The 23,090-nt window shown below is 38.2% G+C and overlaps 1 protein-coding gene across 1 annotated transcript; it reads right to left on the bottom strand.

Moving 5' to 3' along the window:
• Window positions 1-6,634: 6,634 nt before the first annotated feature.
• LOC130929415 (monocyte chemotactic protein 1B-like) lies at window positions 6,635-16,674 on the bottom strand. Its single transcript, XM_057856521.1, has 3 exons — window positions 16,608-16,674; window positions 16,434-16,542; window positions 6,635-6,785 (listed from the first exon to the last, which is right to left on the bottom strand). Exons 1-3 carry the CDS (start codon window positions 16,672-16,674, stop codon window positions 6,635-6,637), a joined length of 327 nt encoding a protein of 108 aa, XP_057712504.1.
• Window positions 16,675-23,090: the final 6,416 nt, after the last annotated feature.

Genomic DNA, 23,090 nt, shown 5'->3' with positions numbered 1-23,090 from the left:
GCCACAATGGATAATGGGTAGTTGTGGTAACCATGACTGAGAGTAGTGGTTGCTGGTGTTATCTCATGTGTTCTGCAGTGTTGTTAATCCTACTTTAAAGGGTATTATAATACTAAGGGGCTGTGAGATATCACTAGAACCGTTATGTGGCAAGATAACAAATATTAATAAAGTTAACAAAAAAATAAATCACATTCATGAGCAATTATCGAAAATAGATCGAAAATTACGATAATTTCTGAAAGTGTTCCGCTGCTGTGCCGAGAAATAACTGCCCCGCGTGAAATGTCCCCCCTGACGGGAACGCTTATTTATAACGCTGATTGAGCGTTTATTTTATTTTATTTATTTGTTTATTTATTTTATTATTGAGAGCCCACACGTCACTTGTACAGCTTTTTCTCACCAATTGATGGCCATGGAAACAATTTTCTTGTACCGTGAATATGTTTTATTTTACTCTGCTTGAACTGATAAATGTCATACCATTGGGATATGGTCGTGAAAACCTGTAGACTAATACCTTTCTGTTCAAAGATGGTTATGTGGCCCAGTCCACGATTTGTTACTAAAATACAGTACTAGTATTTTGTGTAATTTATTTATTTAAAACTGATTTTACAGTCGTAAATCCATTACTGTAATGCGTCCATGAAAACATTTGATGTTTTCACCTCAATAAAGCGTTACAAATAAGCGTTCCCGTCTGGGGGGACATTTCACGCAGGGCGGCTATCTTTCGGCACAACACCGGTCGTTTTAACTTGACACTCGATCCAAATTTCTATCATTTTCTTGTTGTTGTGATGTGTGTAATTACACGAAGCAGCATATGAATCCAAAAGGCATGCGTTTATGGATAAATGATGGAATATTAGCATTTCCCCAGGTGTTGTCATACCCTTTAAAAACGGTGGTTACAGTAGTTACAGTTACCAATGTCTTTGAGTAATTGTAATTGGTAATAAAAGTAATTGAGTTAGTAAATCAGTTACCTCATTGTAAGAGTAATGTTACTCAGCAAAGTGACTGACATTACTTTTCATATTCTACACATTATCACGTTATACATTCAACTACATCTTTCACATCAAAGATGTTTTTATATTAACTATGGTAATTGAATTGAGCTCATTCATTCATTCATTCATTTTCCATGCCGCTTATTCCTCACGAGGGTCGCGGAGGTGCTGGAGCCTATCCCAGCTAACTTCGGGCAGTAGGCAGGGGACACCCTGAATTGGTTGCCAGCCAATCGCAGGGCACAAGGAGACACACAACCATTCACGCACACACTCACACCTATGGACAATTTAGAGTGTTCAATCAGCCTACCATGCATGTTTTTGGGATGTGGGAGGAAACCGGAGTTCCCGGAGGAAACCCACGCAGGCACGGGGAGAACATGCAAACTCCACACAGGAAGGCCGAAGCCCGGGATTGAACCCTTGATCTCAGAACTGTGAGGCAGACGTGCTAACCACTCAGCCACCGTGCCTGAATTGAGCTCATTTTTTTTTTTATTAAAAAAACCCCCCAAAAAACGTAGGTCACATTTTTAAAAATTTCACCTATATAAGAGTATAGCGGTATACAGTGGGGCAAATAAGTATTTAGTCAAACATCAATTGTGCAAGTTCTCCTACTTGAAAAGATTAGAGATTGTCAACATGGGTAAACCTCAACCATGAGAGACAGAATGTGGAAAAAACAACAGAAAATCACATTGCTTGATTTTTAAAGAATTTATTTCCAAATTAGAGTGGAAAATAAGTATTTGGTCACCTACAAACAAGCAAGATTTCGGGCTGTCAAAGAGGTCTAACTTCTTCTAACGAGGTCTAACGAGGCTCCACTCATTACCTGTATTAATGGCACCTGTTTTAACTCATTATCGGTATAAAAGACACCTGTCCACAAATTCAGTCAGTCACACTCCAAACTCCACTATGGCCAAGACCAAAGAGCTGTCGAAGGACACCAGAGACAAAATTGTTGACCTGCACGAGGCTGGGAAGACTGAATCTAGAATAGGTAAAACGCTTGGTGTACAGAAATCAACTGTGGGAGCAAATATTAGAAAATGGAAGACATACAAGACATACAAGATTCATTTTACCCAAATTGACACCACGAACTGTATGTAAAAAAAGTTCCCCGAGAGTTTAAGATGACATTCGCCAGGCTAAATACTAATGCTAACAAGAACACGAATGCTATGCTAATGCTCCGAGCCAATCATCATCGCTTTTGAAACGTTGGCACCACCCTCGTCTCTCCTCCCCCTCCCCTTCTGCTCTCTCCCAAGAAGCTGTGCCAAAATCAGATAATTTGCGCTTCATTCAACCAAATTGTAGTCACGTGCCACTTCACAGCTACAGTAACAGTAACGGCATTGCAAAGATGAGAAAAGTAATTGATCAGATTACTCACTACTGAAAAACATAATGCTGTTAGGAACGCCGTTATACTCTAACGCCATTCTTAACGTCACTGGTGTTCTGTCCAATGAATGTTCTATTCAATGTTCTGTTCAACGAATGTTCTGTTTCATGGGGCCTTGTGGTGTGATGGAGCACAAGAACAGCAAGTGTTAAGAGCAAAAGGCAGTTTCTGTCATTCTTCTCTATGTCGCTTGCCACAATATTTACTCACCAAATCGATGTTAAGTAGGTAAAGGTGTAAAGGTAAAGGATCTCTGGTTATACTACTGACTGTTTATTTCACACCAAGCAGCAACAAAAATTAAGCAGCGTGTCAAGAGCCAATGCCACTTGTAAGCATTTTAAAATAAAATTTGATTTCACTGAGTTAATCCATTGAGTCTTCTCCCTTCATTGATTCATAGTGTCGTTACTGTTTGAAAATGTGATATTAATTGAATTAGCATGTGCTGTTTATATTGTAGAATTATTTCAGGTAAAAAAATGAAGTTCACCTGCATATGATGAATGAGCAGCACTAAAGCTAACTAAGGTATCACTTCAGTACTGAAAACTCAAAATAGGTAAGTTACTGTAATTTATTTAATTCAATTAATTTGAGCACCGCAAACCCAAAATAAACAATTTACTATAATCAATTTATTAAGGTTAATTTGAGTTCTTTTAAGTTGAAATAATTAAGTACATTGCTTCTAATGAAGCTTAGTAACATAAATTACATTTTCTAAGGCAGGAAGTTTGCATTTAAAAAAAAAAAAAAAGTCATCTTATAATATTTTACAGTGTAGTAGGCCCTGAACGTTCATTTGCCCCTCTTGGTCAAAATGCCGTCAATGACATCGAAAGAGTTGTGGCATGTGTATGAGTCATTCTGTGAATGATCTCCTCAGCAACATGACCTGAACTTGCCTTAGTGCCCACAAACTTTTTCTGCTGCCGTTGGGTTGGAAATTGCAGTGAAAGTCCCCTAAACTTCCACTGGGGTCATTTGTGGTCATTGTTCAGTATTTGAATCATTCCGCTTGTTGAAATAACTCCACAAAGAAATGTTTGCATGTCACAGTTGACAGCTGGTGACTGTCTTTTATTTATTGTCTTCCTTAAGATGCATTTGGCTTCTTTCCAACTTTCTAAAAGAAATAATATTTCCTTCAGATTTCTTACTTTGGCTATTTGAGCTTTGATTTTGAGCATATTTCCAAATGTTTTCATTTTGTTTACGGTGTGATCAGTTATTGTTTAAATCGCTCCAATTATTTTGTTGTTGAGTTGTAATTGCACTTTGCCAAATTATAAAAGAAAAAAAAAAGCTCCATGATTGATGTGAATCACTTCTGAAATAAAACATTTCAGCAAATTAACTTAAAGAATGTTAACTCAGTGTTAACTCACTTTTTAACCAGAGGCACAGGCCCCATCTATAAATTCAATGGCCCCTGAAGTTCCCCTGTTGTCATGTAGCACAAAGCATGTTAAAGGTGTACAATGTAGGCATAATGGGCAAAAATGGTAGTGCAACTAGATCAAAATATGGACTAGCACAAAATGCAAAAAAGGTATATCTTATTTTTAATCTCCATGCAAGATGTTCTCAATGTATTAATGCCAACATTTAGTAATGACGATTAAAAGAGCCGTGATACGAGGTGAAAGTTAGTTTATGCCACCATGACAGAAAGAAGGGAGGGCTACTTTTCTCAATGTAAAATCACAATGGCAAAGAAATATGTATATAGTTTGGTAATGCATTGACAGCATCCACAAAAACGATTTCATTGCTCCATCTGTTTTAATTTCCATTACCAACTACATACAGTACTTTATCTTTACCCCGGTCAATATAGCCACATGCTACAGTGGTATAAAAAAGTATCTGAACCTTTTGGAATTTCTCACATTTTTGCATAAAATCACCATCAAATGTGATCCGATCTTTGTCAAAATCACACAGATGAAAATACAGTGTCTATTTTAACTAAAACCGCCCAAACATTTAAAGGTTTTCATATTTTAATGAGTATAGCATGCAAACAATGACAGAAGGAGGAAAAATAAGTAAGTGAACCCTCTGCCTAAGGACACTAAAAGAGCAATTAAAACCAATTTTTACCAACCATTTTAAGTCAAGTGTGTGGCCAATCACAGATGTGAGGTTTAAAGCTGCCCTGCCCACTATAAAACACACACCTGGTAACAAAAGGTCTTGATGAGAAGCATTGTCTGATGTGCTCGGTTAAAAGAACTGTCTGAAGACCTGCAATCAAGGATTGTTGATTTGTATAAAGCTGGAAAAGGATACAAAACTATATCTAAAAGTCTGGATGTTCATCAATCAACAGTCAGAGAAGTTGTCTACAAATGGAGAGAGTTTGGCACTGTTGGGTCTCACCCAAGGAGTGGCTGTCCACCAAAATGACGCCAAGAGTTCAGCGCATAATACTCAGAGAGGGAAAAAAAACCTTAGTGTCTGCTCAAGACTTACAGAAATCACTGGCACAGTCCAATATCTCTGTGGACACATCAACTATATGTAAAACTATGGCCATGAATAGTGTTCATGGGAGGACTCCATGGAGGAAGCCACTATATCTATAAAAACTCTATTGTTGCTCATTTAATGTTCGCAAAAAGGCACTTGGACCCTCCACAGAAGTTTTAGCAAAATATTTTGTGGACTGATTAAACCGAAGATAAAATTGTTTAGGAGTAACACAGAAAGTCATGTGTGGAGGAAAAGTGGAACGGCTCACCAACATCAACACCTCATCCCCACCGTGAAGCATGGTGGAGGAGGCATCATGATTTAGGGCTGTTTGCTGCCTGAGGGCCTGGACGACTTACAATCATTAATGGAAGAATGAATTCAAAAGTTTATCAGGATGTTTTGCAGCAAAACCCAAGGCCGTCTGTCAGACAATTGAAGCTAAAAACAGGATGGATGCTGCAACAAGACAATGATCCAAAACACAGAAGTAAATCAACTTCAGAATAGTTTCAGAAGAACAAAATACACATTCTGGAATGGTAAATTCAAAGTCCAGACTTCAACCCCATTGAGATTATGTCGCATGACCTAAAGACAGCAATTCAAACCAGACATCCCAGGGATCAGACTGAACTACAGCAGTTTTGTTGAGAAGAATGGGCCAAGATTAGTCCTGATCAATTTGCCAGACTTATCTGCAGCTACAGGAAGCGTTGGGTTGAAATTATGCTGCCAAAGGGGGGGGCCACAAGATATTAAATGTGATGGTTCACTTTCTTCTTTTTCCCCCTTCTGTCATTGTTTGCATACTGTTCTCATTAAAATATGTAAACCTATAAATGTTTGGGTGGTTTTAGTTAAAGCAGACACTGTTTTTCCATCTGTTTGATTTTGACAAAGATCAGATCATATTTGATGGTGATTTCATGCAGAAATGGAAGAAATTCCAAAAGGATCAGATACTTTTTCATACCACTGTAAACAACAAAGCACTACCAAGCCAAATGAATCCATATTCTTGTTTTGCTTGAGTGGTAAAAATAATCTTGTTAGTCAATGTTGGCGCAGCCTTAGTTTAAGGAGAGTACAAAGCTGTGGCTGTGACTATCTCGTGATTGACTGATGATGATGAACACAGAAGCAGGACAGGAACAAATTTGCTCCGCTTAAATCGTCTTTTAAAATGGAGCAATGTCTGTTTAACCATGAGATCAGTTTTAAAAGTATTTCCAAAAAACATTTTTCTTTAATGTCGATTGAAATATTATGGCCATTACATGAATAATTGAAGTTCAAATCTTACATTGTGCACCTTTAAATATTGATGCTGCTGTTTGTGTTAAAAATGACTTTTCAAAAAGTCATTACAATTATTGTATGTACTGAACACAGTATGATTAAATATGAATTATTACATACTTTACTGATTTTTACTGCCACAAACATCATAATCTGCATATTGCCTTGTTGACTTTTCAAAACAAACACTGAACAAAGATGGCAGCGACACTTGGCCCCTGAGGGTTACATGTGGCACCTTCTTGGCCCCTGTTTCAGACAAATCCTAGAACCACCACTGAATATGAACATATTTGACAAAAATCTACAGAAATGCGTGGCCAAACAGTTGTTTTCTTCAGACTTTAACTGGTACAAATATGAAAAGGGTTGATGAAGGCTTTTGATGTAGAAAATAGAAAAAACGTTACAAAAGTTCGGAAGAAACTCGGCGCTTCTTTTGTTTGCCAAGCTGACAGTTATTTGGACAGCTCTTTCCTTCGAGGTAAGCCTTGCTGGTTTGTGTCCACAACTTGTCAGGTTTGGCGCAGATTCGCTTACCTTGCAATGTGATGAAACTGCGGGATAATAAAGAAATGGAAAGGAAGAAATAGTAAATATTGGGAGCAGTAGAGTTGAATGATCAATTATCCATGCCTTTGAAGGCACTCGACATCCAATCCATTTAAAGTGGGATGATTGGCAGCGAATGAACAAGCGTTCATCACCTGAACGCGATCAAACTAGAGAATGCTTTATATTTGTAGTTGATCTCGGGACATTAACAGGTCAGTTTCTGTACATTTTGGAGCATTCCGGATTACTTCCTATATATTTTGCGTCACTTCCTTATAGGACTGCACAATATATCGTTTAAACATCGCCATCGCAATGTGCGCATGCATGATAGTCCCATCGCAGGACGTGTAATTGTTTTTTTGTTTGTTTTTTTTGTATAAAAGCAGAAATTGTGCAGAGACATGGCTTCCTGGATCCCTTCTATAAACACCGATCTTCATCATGCACAGATAAACCCCCTTAGCCTGGATTAAACGGTATTATATGATATACTGATATACTGTATTATATATACTAGAGATGTCCCAATCACATATTTTTACATATAGAGTCCAAGTCACCTGATTTTGAGAATCTGCTGATTCCGAATCCCGATCTGATACTGGAAAAAAAAAGTTTGTTTTTTTGCTCTGACGCTAACGCTGCCGAGGACAGCCTCTCACTTACTAGGCTGTATTGGCACCATGGAAAAAGTGCTTAGAAAATGGATTTCGTTCCACTGAAATGGATCTACATGACCTCTGCATTGTAATTTACATACGTTGCTAATTACTACCAAAAAAAAAGTTCTACTCACGGTTTCCAGTCATTTTTTAGTAATTAGCGTTTTCGTGTCGGTCTTTTTTTCCCCCGTGGCGCAGTGATATTGATACGGCGGAGTCGTATCGTCAGTGTGTGAAGCTATTTTAGGTCACGTGCACCAATAGGAGACGAGGACTGTTGCTATGCACTTCTAAAACAAACAATATGGCGGCGACCGTGTCAAGCTATGACACGAGCGAAGATGAACCAAAGATAAGAAAACCGCATTCGGAATTTAGTCAAAAGGCATCGAAACGATGCTATATGCATCTCTCAACTGTCCAAGGGCGAAAAAGGGCAGGAATTTGGAAAAAACGTGCAGAGCCCGCGTGGTTGCGTCAGACAATGGCTTTCTCTCCAGGCTCCGTCGAAGGATCTTGCTGAAAATGCGTCGACTGGGATTTTTAACGACATTGACTACAGGTAAGCCACACACACGCCTTTTGTTGTGAATAAATATGGGAGTTCTGGGCTTCTGGTCAGATCACATATGAAGTTAAGACTTGCAATGTGAGTTTTGGGCTGTAGCAGTAATTATTGTGATGTTAGATTGTTAACTTTGAGCAAAAAGTTTAGATTGACAAATAACATAGTATTTAGTCTGTTTAACCGTAGTTCCAAAAACCTATTTGATAATTTTATTCAGGAAAAAATGGCAGAATGGACAAGCCTATATAATTTGGATTGGAAGATTATGTAAATATGATATGGATGAAACAGTTCTCACATGGTTTATGTGTGTGTGCGTGTTTTTCAGAACTGAAACACCCTTCACTGACAGCTACAACTTTTCTGTGAGACCGTCGTCCATTAAAAGATTAGAGTTGACCAGGAAGTGCTGCGAATGGACAAGCTTGTGGAAATATGGCTTTATTGGGACCATGGAAAAAGTGCTTAGAAAATGGATTTTTTCAAAGCCAATACCCTCCTAACTTAATCACCAGCCAGAAATGTATCTTGATGTGAATACACAAAAATACAGATCTAGTGTTGCTGTTTTTGCTTAAGTGTTATATTAATTCTGGCAACGCAAAATCTTTATCAAATGTCATAAACACATCTACCAAACATTTGAAACAAGTATTGGTGCCTTAGTATACACATAGATGAATTCAGAATGAGAAATGTAGCTAATTTCTTGAAGGAAACACTTCAACATTAATGATTTGCACCCAGCACAATGAAATATATATTGAATTAAGCTAAAGGCTTATGTGTCATATTAAAAATATCACAACCTACTATGCAATGAAATATATAAAATAAAAAATGCACGCCGTGATCATAAATAGCTGAAAATCAACCCAATTGCTACCACACCCCCTAAATGTGAATCATGGCAAAAATGGAATAAGACAAACAAATTACAGGGTGATCAAAAATATAATGTGCCAAAATCATAAGGTGATACTTAAAAAATGAAAGACATCACAAAAGAAGTGATGGACACGTGTTGAAGATAACTTCCAAGTTTTATTTCATGTTTCACAAGTGCTCAAATGTGAGCACACCCAGCAGCACGGACAAAATCAAGCCACGATGAGAATTCCTCTCAAACGTGTGCATGTCGCAGTTATTGTCTTGATTGCAACTGTTGTTCGATATTTCACATCATCAGTACTTGCTCGACGTGTTGGTATGTTAAAGACAAAGTTCGTTATCCATCTGTATGGCACATAACGTATGTTATACACTAAGTGTATGTTCCACCACTTCGAGCAAATATTGATGACATGAAAGATTACATAACGGACGCAATCAACGCAGGAGGGAGGAATTCTCATGTCAACTTGATGTTGTCCATGCTGCTGGTGATGGCCATATTTGAGTACTATGAAAACATGAAATTAAACTTAGTTACTTCCGACATCTGTCCAAGCTAGTTTTTTTTTTTTTAATGTTTTTCGTTTTTGACATGGCATTTTGATTTTGGCACAGCCTTTTTTAATCACACTGTATATACACAAAAGTTTGGAATCATTCAAGTATGGTACTGTTGGTACACATTTATTTAAACATGGAAGTGTCTCATACTATAAAAATACACATTATTACACATACAAATATTGAAAAACGAATTAAAAAAAAAAAAATAGAAATAAAAGAATAGTAAAACTGTACATGACAACATTACTCCTCAAAATCGCTTTACTCAAAGTCATCATCCCATCCAAGTGTCTTCTGTTTCTTTGGAAACATTCTCACATGCTTGGCACCGATATAAATCAGGACAAGAAAGTTTTGCAGACATACAGGAACATCTTCCCATGTCACAATTGGTTGCCTTTCAACTACAGTTGACTACTTGAAAAACAGTATCAGGGGCAGGATTTTTAGTCATCCATGTCACTGCCAACTGCCCATCCTCAATGTCCCACCCATTCCCAATGGGTGAAGGGGCACACATTTTAACTGTCAGACAACGTTTCATAATTGCTGCTTTATAGTTTGCTGTCCTGCAATGTTGGTACAGAGCATCAGTTTTGGGGGGAATAGAATGTTCTGGCAAGACTGACGAGGCTATACAGAAAGATCTGCATTTGGCATCATTTTTGGCACATGACTGGCCAAACAGGTGGCACACGTATTTACACAACGTGTTAAATGTTTGTAGGTCAAGTTTAAAACTGCTGCCCAGCTTTGCAAACCCAGTCAGGTATTCTTTTTTTATGACGTGCAAAAGAAAAGGTTTTTTTGCCTTTGCCATGAAAGGCACAAGCAGAGTCACAACCTGTGAATGTATGGATGCCAATGAGTGCTGAACACACACTAGTGCCAGGAGCTGCAGAGACCTTAGAGACATCAGTCCTCGTTCTGTTGCCTCCTCCTGTGAAAAAATGCAATTTACACTGTAAATCTATCTGCAGACTTACAGCAATCACTGCCACGTCAGTATCAGGGCTTTTATTGACTACAGCTTGATGTTCTTGAGCCAAAAGGTTTATTTAACCATTGTCACCCATAACTGGTATGCAATAAAAAGCTATACTGGATTCACTTTCGACACACTGTACCCTATATACATTTTATAACAAAGTGGTATTGATATCTGGGCTAAAAAATGGTATCGTTACAACACTAGTTTAAATAAGAATTTTTTGAGCATAAGTTAATAACAATTAACCTTGTAGTAAAGGCGTGCGTGTGGCTTACCTGTAGTGAATGTCGTTAAAAATCCCAGTCGACGCATTTTCAGCAAGATCCTTCGACGGAGCCTGGGGAGAAAGCCATTGTCTGACGCAACCACGCGGGCTCTGCACGTTTTTTCCAAATTCCTGCCCTTTTTCGCCCTTGGACAGTTGAGAGATGCATATAGCATCGTTTCGATGCCTTTTGACTAAATTCCGAATGCGGTTTTCTTATCTTTGGTTCATCTTTGCTCGTGTCGTAGCTTGACACGGTCGCCGCCATATTGTTTGTTTTAGAAGCGCATAGCAACAGTCCTCGTCTCCTATTGGTGCACGTGACCTAAAATGGCTTCACACACTGACGATACGACTCCGCCGTATCAATATCACTGCGCCACGGGGGAAAAAAAGACCGACACGAAAACGCTAATTACTAAAAAATGGCTGGAAACTGTGAGTAGAACTTTTTTTTTGGTAGTAATTAGCAACGTATGTAAATTACAATGCAGAGGTCATGTAGATCCATTTCAGTGGAACAAACCAACACAATTTTGGCTCAGCCAATACAGCCTATACACAATTAATGAGTTGCCACAGCGCACTTCAAACTGTGTCCAAAGCTTAACGATGATTAACACATTTGTGCTTTTTATCACAGAGCGTAGACTTCATAATGATAACAGGACACATATTCCCCAGACACTGCGCCACGCCTTGAAGTAGGGGACGTTCCACACTCCGCTTCAGTTGTTCGAAGTCGGTCGCAGTTATTCTCAAACACATGCAGTGATCCAACGCCGGCTCTAGGTTGAAAAAGTACAAAACCTGTACCGCATACTAACAGGAAGGATTGTCTCATGAGGTATTTGTTCGGGGATTCAAGGTAATTACCGTAATTTCCCGAATATAGCGCACACTTTTTTCCCCCCAAAATCAACTTGTAAAATCATGGTGTGCATTATAAATGGGTACAGGGATGGAGAAAAAAATATAAATATATTATATACATATATAAAGACCGATTTTTTTTTATTGACACGGCCATGTTGTGTTGAAGAAACTTATGCGGTGATCCGTTGCCGACCATTACGGTACGTGACGTCACCATTTAGTTTCGGTCGTGGTGAGCTAGAAAAGGAGTCAGAGGCGGAGTATCAAACAAGGGAGCTAATCCGCGTTGCTTTATTGACATTTAGGCTGCAAAAATAAAATATGGTAGCAATGTCTGTATCACATGCAACCCGCAGAATATAACTATCTTTCCGGCTGTTCCCTCAACAAAATACCTCCCCCCGGGAACTATACAACGTGCCAACATAAGTTCCGCCGGTGAATTCTGTTATAACTCGTTACATGGTAATACTTCCCTCTGATTGGTCGAATGATTTCGTCCGTGTTAAATTCTGCTTTTTTCACTCTTCATGAAGCACATAATTTAGTTTCTTGAACTCCTTTGAGTCAACGTTTATTGCAGCTCCGCAACTCGGACCGTAACAAATGACTTTCTGTGTCCGTCAACTATATCTGTCCCTCGGGAAACTCAAACCCAAATAACAACTCTTGTTAGTCTACAGCGATGTGCGCTTTCAGTTTTCTGACTTCTAGCCTTACATCTGTTTTGTTTTCTCCTGGATTCTGGTAAGTTGGAGAAGTTGTCAAATCATATTATTACGTACATATTGTTAGTTTACGGTAATGTTTTGAACTACCAATGTGCTATGCTTGTGCTGTGTTTCACCAGTCAGTAAAATGACATTTCTGTATCTGTACACGACCTCTGTTTTCTTGTATTCTTCTATTCATTGGTGCTAAAATTAGGGTGCGCCTTATAAACGGGTACAATAATTTTCCCTACATTTTACAATAAAATGTGGGGTGCGCGTTATACACGGGTGCGCCTTATATTCGGGAAATTACGGTATCATATTTTTCGTACCATGCATGCATTTTGAAACGTGAAAAAAATCAATGGGAGACATTACCCGCTACGGCATTGGCGTCATAATTTGGAATATTTACGTACAATAAATGCTAACTGTCCAATTTATTGTTTTTAACAAGAATTGAGACTGTTTTACGTCCATATTTTTAAAGAATTCAGGGATTTATGCATTTATTCACGAGAATTTTCAACGTAAAATGCTGTTTGTGGTGATAAGGCTGCGCCAGAGTGGATTAAAAAATGCTAACTGTCCGTTTTTTTTTTTTTTTTTTGCTTTTAACCAAGAATCGAGATTGTTTTACGTCCGTATCTATAAAGAATTGAGGTACTTAAGCATTTATTCACATTAATTGTCAACGTAAAATGCTGTTTGTGGTGATAAGGCTGTGCCAGAGTGGATTAAAAAATGCTAACTGTCCGTTTTTTTTTTTTTTTTTTTGCTTTTAACCAAGAATCGAGATTGTTTTACGTCCGTATCTATAGAGAATTGAGGTACTTAAGCATTTATTCACAAGAATTTTCAATGTAAAAAGCTCTTAGTCTGTGTTTCCACTAGGTCAGCTTTGACGGAGAAAGGGCTGTTTTTAATCGGCCCCGTGGCCCATGTCCCATCAATATATTAGTCTATGCGTAGAGCTACTGAGGCATCTCTGGCCGTATCAAAGTTACAAACCTGTCAGTCATCGTTAACTTGAAATGGTGACCAAGAAAATGCTTGGTCGCACTGTTTGGCGTTGGTAAGAGGCTGGATAGGCATAAAGCAGAACAACTTTAAACCACATCCTTATCACCCGATTCCGATCCACTGAAAAATGACACTATCGGGCCGATTTCTGATCACGTGATCGGATCAGAACATCTTTAATGAATACAATGTGGTCATAGTGAGTTAACCAAAATCTTGCCAAACAGAGCTATTCAAGTCATCTGTTGAAAATTCTTCTCGTTATAATTTCTCAATATATATCACAATATATTCAAAATATACATTCAATATATATCCAAAAGTCTCAATGTCAGTTTTTTCCAATCTTCATTGGGGGCCTTAACAGGTCACTTCCTGTTGATTTTTGTCTATTGATTTTAGAGAAATTCTCCGAGACCAAATGGATGGGACGTCTATCATCGTCAATGGAAGCCAATGAGTGGAAAGCAGATATTCTTTTGTTAAAAATTGGACTTTTTTGTTTTTATTTCATTATAATGTATTATTTTATTTTTTTAATTTTATTTCGTAAATAAAAACTGTGCGATACGATATTTCGGAATTTTTTCTGATTCTGATTCTTACCCACAGTTTAGTCGAATGCAGATACAGTCTAGTGATCTGTACCCACAGTTTATTCATATGTAGATACAGTTTAGTGATCTTTACCTATGACAATGACAGTTATGGATGCTTACAAGAAAATTTAAACATTAATCTGTTTTATGCAACATATATAATTTATTATTACTTTTTAATTATATTATTACTCATAAAATACGGTACACAGCAAGAACCAAAAGTGATATTTGCCATGTGGCAAAATGAATTTTGCCATGTGGCATTTTTTTAATATGTGGCAAAATGGATTTTGCCATGTGGCGTTTTTTTTTTTAACATGGCAAAAAATGCCACATGTTAAAAATGTGGCATTTTTACATGTGGCATTTTTTATTTTTTTTTGCCATGCCACATGACAAAATACATTTTGCCATGTAGCAATATGGATTTTGCCATATGGCATGTTTTTTGCCATGGCCAAAACGAATTTTGCCATGTGACATTTTTTTTAACGTGGCATTTTTTTACCATGTTAAAGAAAAAATGCCACATGGCAAAATACATTTTGCCACATATTAAAAAAATGCTACATGGCAAAATCCATTTTGCCACATGGCAAAAAAAGCCACATGTTAAAGAAAAAATGCCACATGGAAAATCCATTTTGCCAACTACCAAAAAATGCCACATGGCAAAATCCATTTTGCCACATGGTAAAGTCCATTTTGCCACATAGCAAAAAAAAAAAAACGCCACATGGCAAAATCATTTTTACCACATGGCATAAAAATGCCATATATTAAAGAAAAAAATGCCACATGGCAAAATCCATTTTGCCACATGGCAAAAAAAATGCCCAATATCAAAGATAAAATGCCACATGGCAAAATACATTTTGCCACATGGCAAAAAAAATGCCACATGGCAAATGCCACTTTTGGTTCTCGGCCCTGCTGTAAAATACAGTGGTACCTTTACTTACGATCGCCTCTACATACAGAATTTTCAGGGTGCAAATGAAATTTCAGGATGGGAGAGGCAAAAAACAGTAGGAGCTGCTACTTGCAGCTCCCAGAGTATACTGAACGCAGAGGTTGCGCTAGACATTTTCGTTGTCTGTCATTTTGACTGACAGGGTCATAAAAATCCGGTCATAGTCTATTTTTACCGGTCACTTAAATTTTTAAAATGATAATGATGACATATTCAATAGTATTTAGTTTTCATTCATTTTTAATTAATATTGTAACGCTTGCTTGGCGGTGAAAAATTAGACACGGGAGTCGTGGTATTTTTCTCCCTTTTTACTCTGCTTACCGCCAACAACTCCACCCCCAAAGAAAAAGAGCCAACGATATAGACCCTAATCACCAACGTCACACAATGATCTTAATTGTGGTTGTCAGCCCAAAATCTTCTAAATATATATTAAATGCATCTTACCAGATATAAAATGACTACTCCATAGTCTGTGGTGATCGTTTGGTGCCCAGATTTCTTGTCGAATTACAGCAGTCCATCTCGCTCTCATCCTCGGGTCCCTCAGAATACGGTAGAACTTCAAGTCTCTCCGTCTATCTTTTCTGTTACAGCAACCAACCGCCACACACGCCTTCACCATTTTGATTATTAATATTAACGAGCAGAAAAACATGCCGTAATAGGAGGCATGTACGTAGCGGTAATGTGTAAACATGAACAGCTGACACACAATATGGTGGCTCCAGTCAGGGGGGCGGAGTTGTGACGTCATGTGATTGGGGTCTATACACAGGCGGCAATCTTGTCCATCAATTGGATGACGCGCTGGCACACCGGGTGCACCAATAAGAACCTCGCGTTGATGTGTCAATCACGGTGCCGCCGCCAGACCCCGGTGACACTACAATATTCTGACAGAAGAGCCAACGACGTCATGCATTAAGAAAGACAATAGCTAATTGATATGCTAACTCGCCACCCTGTGGTCTGGGGTGTGAATTGCAACCTGTCAAAATGACGGACGAACGTCAGTTTTTTCCGTCACCGTTTTAAAAAAACGGTCAACGACAGAAAATATCCGGTTAACGCGACCCCTGACTGAACGTAACATACTTAAAGGTGCTCTGCCATTAGCCATTGTCTAGCATCTTCCTGGCATCCAATTGGCTAAGAGGAACCTCTATTGTATGTGTATTTGTGTATCCCTGCCTCCTCTTCATTCGCCACGAAGTGTTACGACAACTTTATGTGTGTATTAACTTTTATTATTTACTCTATTCTTCGTTTTTCTCATTTTATGTTTATTTTATCTAATTGTAACATGTATTTGTTACATGTTTTGAGGCATTTTTATGCTTTATAAAAGATTTATGTCTGAATTTTGGAGGGTCTTGGAACAAATTAGGGCATTTACATTAAACACATGTCCCTACTTATGTCCCTAATTTTCACTTTACGAAACTACATCCAGAACCAATTAATTTTGTAAGTAGAGGTACCACTGTAGAATAAAACAAATTGAACTTACACCACCACGTGCAATGGACATGAAGGAGGTCTTTGGATGTAGTACTTGGTCAGCAAATCTCGATGGACTTGCGTGTTGGAGATTTTGCGACAACAACTGGGTATTCCGCCTGACAAAGAAAACGAGAAAATAACACATCATATCATGTTTGCACAAAAGTGACATAACACCTACCTTGAGCGATGGCGCCGGGCACCGTGACGGCCAGCAAAAAAAGACAGAGCAATTTAAGTGCTGTCATCGCGCGTGTCGGACGTAATCAGGTGTGAAGTGGATGTTTTCGCCGCGGGCCTTTTAAAGCGGGAATTTGTGTCACTTCTAAGTCAAGCATGATGCACCTGGAAATAATCAAAGCCTTTTCCTCCCACGTAAAAATGCCAACACAGCCTCTTGGCCCCCTTTTTGCTCAATACTGAGGGTGTCAGTGGCCTACTTTGCTCTTGCGGGAGCATCACGTCAGTGCTCTTTTGGTTTCAAATGCAATCTGCAATGTTGAAGTGGCACTAAAGTCATTTCCAGAGGATTGGAATTGGTTAATAAAAAAGATACGGTTCTTGAATTGTATTTTTTAAATATCAACTCATTGGCAGCCACTGATAGCGATAGAAATCCCATCAATTTTGACTGGAAGGGCTGGCAGCGATTGTTCGTTGCTCAAATTGAATGTGTCGTCTATCGCCGTCAATAGCAGTGAAACATTATCATTCACTGCCAGCCTTACCAGTTGAAATGGATTTGATGTCTATTTATGACTGTCAATGGCAGTGAAAGAGAGTTCAGTTTATCACCTTGGATGACAAACTTGTGATAATGTTGTGATAGCTTTTTTTTCAAATTTATTAAGAAAACACATTTGGATGTGCTTTTTTCCCTTCCTCAATCAGGGTTCCCGCGGGTAATTGAAAAGTCTTAAAAACTCTTAAATTTAAAATCCAGATAATCAAGGTTTTAAATTCTCCTAAATTGAATGGAGAGTTGCATTAGGTGTTAAATTTCCTGAAGATGCGTTTAATGCCAGGGTTGCTACCAAAATCTTCCATTAGAATAGTGAGCACTCTTGCCTGCAGCAGGGGAACTAGTCCGACGAGCTGTAACTTGCTCGCCGCCGGGTGGGTTGCCGATCGGCGTAGACAATCAACAACCCCACCGCCGTGTGACATGTCCCTGGGTAGTTTTGTGTGATTTTTTGCTTCAAAAGCCGAGAATAAGACTGAAACAGCACTCGGTTTGGGTTAGCATGTCGGTTAGCTGTCACGCCTGCTGGTTTGTTTACGCTCTCCGAAGCCAGGGCAGGGAAATGACAAAAAACTCCGGTGGCATAAAATATAGTTTGGGAGGTGCTAGAAGAGGACAGTTTTGACCATTTGAAGTAATTTTGCCATGGCATACTGAATAAATGCATTTTTAATATTCCATATTCCATTTAGCAAAGGACTGTTATTTGTCATGACCATACATTTATTTAGGAATTGGGGACAAATACGTCGACAAAAAGAATATCCTGTAAAAACATTGGAGTAGAGAGACTGAAACAATGACATTTTGTGGCTCTCTTCGTCGCATTTTCCTCGTTCTGAATAATTCCCCCCAATGCGCTGAATTTTAAATCAGATGAAACCATGACCATGCTGACGCCATCCTGCAGTTGGGGACGCTAGAGCCCTATAATGGTAGGTGTGGCTAATCAGTGGATTAAAAAACTAATTTCTTGTCATCTGCGCTTTGCCAAATTGTTGTATATCATCGAATCGCTCAAAATATGATTCTAATTCACATAATAATGCGATTTAAGACTTTTTTTTTATCCTGTCGTACTAACTTTAAGATACTATACAGTATAATATTTTGTGGTGAAGTGAGTTTCTCAACCAATCTCAAACCAAATTAGGGATACATGTGGGAACGGAGCTAGCTAGCTAGCATGGATGGAAAAATGACCACACTGTTTTGGTGTTCAATAAATTAATTTAGACTAGGCTCGATTTTGTAATATCTAGCAATTATAGTGCTTGAATTGGAAAAGAAATTTAGTTTGGCTGAACTTCTACTTAGCCAACATCGAAGCTAAGTAGGTCTTCGCTTGAATGCCAATCACAGCGAATGCACCGTTTCTTATAGTTTTGGCAACTTTGTCACATTTGGTCAGGCAAAGGGTTTTATATACAAGTAATAATGACAAAAGCGAGACATCATTGCTGTTAAAGGCTCTGAAGAAGCCCAGCAGGCTTACCTTAAAATATGGCTATCCTTAAATGAGGCATTTCCAGTGGCGTTCGTTTGAGGTCAACCAAGAACACAACTCTTTTTCGACCAGAACTCCCGCTCGTCCATAATTCAATGACTTTCAATCATATTTCCCTGTCAATCATAAACCAACTATTTGTCAACATTAGTTCATCAACTACAAAACAATGTTTCAACGTCACTGTCATGTTTCGTCGGTATTTGCAACATTGGTTCAACATTGTTCATTGTTGAAAAAAATCAACGTTTATTCAATGCTGGTCTGCTATCTGGGTATTTTATTTTTTAAGATCAAGTACTTTTAGACGGACTCCGCTTATCTGCCTTTAACATGTTTTGAATGATGAATTAGGCTCTTGGTTTTTCTTTCTAAGAGAGAAAGTGGCATTGCGGAACTATTTGTGGTATGTAAACGGATATACTTGTTTGAGTTCCCCTAAAACTCCCCCAAGTTTGTGGTCACTTGACTTTTACATGAGAGGAAATGCAGTACATACTGTCACAAAGCTTTGGTAAAAACTTTTTCCTCTGAGGGCTGCATTATTAAAAAAAAAAAAAAAAAAAAAAGATGGAAGGACACAAGGGCTAGTTGAATGCAGGAAATGGTTAAAGATGATAAACTGTAATCCTGTAGACAATCTATATAATAATAATAAATAAACACGTGTGCATATTAGCTCATTAATGGCGATAGTTTGACATGTACATTCACCGAACCCTTCGGAATTAGATAGGAAAGCAATTTTTTTTCCAATTCAAAACTGATATATCTAAGCCAGTAAGCTAGCTAATATCTCTCCTGTTTAAAATTCTTCTCATTTTGGCAGCTGCTGTGCTGTGTAAAAAAAAATATTTAAAATGGCTCAGTATCTAAATAAGTGACACAACTATTAAAAATAAATATTAATAAATGTCAGGGCTTTTGTTTTCTTAAAAGGACTTTTCCACAGCACCCATCCAATGTTGTTTTGTCTCAAATCTTTTTCAATATGAACACCACTTAAACCAAAGTTATTGATCATTTTGACTCTGTTTCATTAGGAGTCAATAATATTCCAATCTACTGTAACTGCAGGGATCTGAAATCCAGTGAGTCATTTCAGAAATGTTAACCATATCGTTAGTCTTATAGCATAGTTTCCTAAATCATGTTTCACAGGTTTTGGAAAACAATAAGAAAACATATTTGTACGAAAACAAATTGGCCTTTTTTATTAATATTGTTTTGGTTTCTAAAATGTGTTGTGATTAGCCAAGGAAATAAGCAGAAAGAAAGAATTATGCAGAATTTAAAGGAGCATGAAGTTAGACACATATCACAGTGTGGCTAACGATACCTAGCAGAGTCTTTAGCTATGCAGCATCTTCACAACATGTCTGCATCTTCCGGCCCTTTAAAATGAAAGTGTCTCAACGCACTCATTCACAAATCTCATGACATGATTTACAGAAGTGTGTCCTGCTTTTTAGTGAACGCTTCCTTCCTCCATATGGGTAACACTTCTGCTTTTCAAGGAATTGTAACTTGTCATTCAGAAACAAAACAATCCAGTACAGTCTTGCATGTGTGCAGTTTTTCCAATTTTGCTGCCGCCCTATGTATTGACAAATGACTTAAGACTGACGTCAGATCAAACTGAATCAGTGGTAAATTTGTCACTGTGGCAGGAAACTTGATGGAGCATTGTGTGAATGTGTGTGAATAGTTGTCTTTATTGTGACCTATGTTTTCATTGTGGCAGGTTTTATAGTGGTTTGTTTTAGTACTAAACTAATGGAGTACTAACTATATAATGGAGAGTTAACTCTATACAGCACAGTACCTATAGAGAGGATACAGAAGATTGTGGTCATGTTGCCATACAGCCAATAAGCCTTTCAAAACCCGGTTTTTAGCAATAATCCAGTTATGTGAGGTCATGTTAAAAGAAAAAACAGTAATATGTCTGGTTTGGCCTCTGAATGGCGCAAAGACCTGTGAGCAGGGATTAAAGTGGCTAGAAAAAACAGTTGGAACAGTTAGACTTATAACACACAAAAAAATGCAACAGGTTTTACACATGCACTAGGCCTTGGGTCGGCAACCCGTGTTTTGAGAGCCGCATGTTGCTCTATAGCGCTGCCCTAGTTGCTCCCTGGGGCGTTTCAAAAATGTTTGAAAATGGAAAAAGATGGGGGAGGTATATATATTTTTTGTTTTAACATAGTTTCTGTAGGACAACAAACATGACACAAAAAAATCAGCGTTTTTCAATGCTGTAAAAATGTCTTAGATAATTATTACATTTCAACATTTTGACGAAGATTTGCATCATAGCCTGCGACGCACATTTCTATCAGCAGGGCGGCTGTTGAAACAAACCGACGCTATATGAAGGGACATGGATTCCAAAGCGGAAACGAGAAAAAGAAACTGAGGAGAACAGTGGATTCAAGGTTTTCTGGGCCGAATCAATTCCATACGTTCCCAACGCGGAAGGATTTTCAGAATGTTTGCTCTGTAGCGAGAAGTTGTCAAATCACAAAAGGAGTAATGTGGAAAGACATTTGCAGGGAAGGCATACTACTTTTGCAGCCGAGTACCCAGTAAATGCGATTGCATTACTTCTGGAGAAATTACAGGAGTGCAAAAATATATTTAAAAATTACGTTGCATCTCCAAACTCCACTACTGCTGCGAGTTTTGTTGCAACACGGGGGAAAACCGTTCACAGATGGTGACTGGTAAATGAAGGAGTCATTCATCAACATATCAAAACACCTATTTGACTTCAAAAACAAAACCGAGGTAATACAGAAAAATCAAATACCATATTTTTTGGACTACAAGTCGCTCCTGAGTATGAGTCGATCCAGCCATAAAATGCCGAACAAAGAGAAAAAAAACATATACAAGTCGCACCGGAGTATAAGTCGAATTTTGGGGGGAAATTTACTTGATAAAATCCAACACATAGACCAGACATGTCATCTTGAAAGGCAATTTAATATAAAAATACAATAGAGAACAACATGCTAAATAAATGTAGTGTACAGTGCATGAACAACGAAATGTGAATATACTGTCCTACGCTACGGCTCGGTCCTGGCTATACAGCGAACTCCCAAACGACAATGCTGGATGTCCGTATAATTTGCTGAATCAATTTGGTCCTCGATAGAAAACAGGTTCGCATCAACGTAAATAAATGATAATTGGGTACTATTAGTAATAAGTAACAGGTTAGCATGCGTTCGCTATCATTAGCACATCGTTCAAACAACCACACAACTGGTTCTAAGTGTCCGATCGCGGGTGGAAAACACACAACAACAACAGAAAAGATGATACACGCAGGCGTTGCCTCTGTAGAGATAATTTAAAAAGCATAAACAATGAAAGTAGGTTCGCAGCCGTCTATTCTCTCTCGCTAACTCGCCCACTCACTCATTCAGAGCTACATAGCTGTCCATCTTCTTCTGGCGTGTGAGCACTCTTCTTCACGTAAACAAGTGCGAGTGCGCCCTCACGTGTGCGTGAAAGCGCCACAAACTAAATGCATCCATTTCAAGATAAAAAAGTCAATAATACAATTGAACATACACTGCCAAAGGCAGAACGCGAACGTGGCCATAGCTATAGAGTTATTCAGATAACTATAGCATAAGAACATGCTAACAACTTTACAAAACCATCAGTGTCACTGCAAAACACCAAAATAACATGTGAAATTATATCATAATGTGTTAATAATTCCACACATAAGTGGCTCCTGAGTATAAGTCGCACCCCAGCCAAAATATGAAAAAAAAAACGCGACTTATAGTCCGAAAAATACGGTACATGCCTCTTGCATTAAGATAGTGAAGGAAAGGGCCACAAAAATGGCAGGCAACTTCACCAATCAGCAAATCAAGGACATTAATTTAGCGGCAGCATGCTCTGTGATGAGTTGTGTGATGTGATCGATATTGAACATCCATTGCATATAGGCAGGTACGTGAACTCCGATTATATACTTTACCCTTTCAAAACAGCGCTGTTTTATTTTTTATTAATGCAGGCTGCGTTTTGTTGCACTATGTTTGTTGCCCGGATAAGGGGCACGTTATGCACATTCTTTTTTGTTGTTGTTGGGTTTTTTTTTTCGAATCTTCAGAACACATATGACATCAAAATTCTGATTTCTTTATTGCATTTCTTTAATTTTATCAAAGCAATTAAGCATAATTCATTAATATTGTAATGAAGTTAAACTTGAGGCAGTGTCGAACAACAACAAGTTGTCACGTGGTGGGTCATTCTCAATAGAATGCACTGCAAGGAAAATAAACATTTAGTCATGAAGGCTCATTATGTATTTATAGCCAACTTAGTCATTTTGATAGTAGACTAATATAGCTAATTTAAGATACATACAACGCGTGTTGCCT

The sequence above is a fragment of the Corythoichthys intestinalis genome, chromosome 14 (genome assembly GCF_030265065.1).
Source record: "Corythoichthys intestinalis isolate RoL2023-P3 chromosome 14, ASM3026506v1, whole genome shotgun sequence".
NCBI lineage: Eukaryota > Metazoa > Chordata > Actinopteri > Syngnathiformes > Syngnathidae > Corythoichthys > Corythoichthys intestinalis.
This window is presented reverse-complemented; position numbering and strand designations above follow the sequence as displayed.

Coding starts and splice junctions, on each gene's coding strand:
- LOC130929415 (XM_057856521.1), bottom strand. CDS start 16,674: ATGACAGCACTTAAATTGCTCTGTCTTTTTTTGCTGGCCGTCACGGTG. Junction 16,543..16,607: donor GCCCGGCGCCATCGCTCAAG/GTAGGTGTTATG, acceptor TTTCTTTGTCAG/GCGGAATACCCAGTTGTTGT. Junction 6,786..16,433: donor TGTCCATTGCACGTGGTGGT/GTAAGTTCAATT, acceptor ATTATCCCGCAG/TTTCATCACATTGCAAGGTA.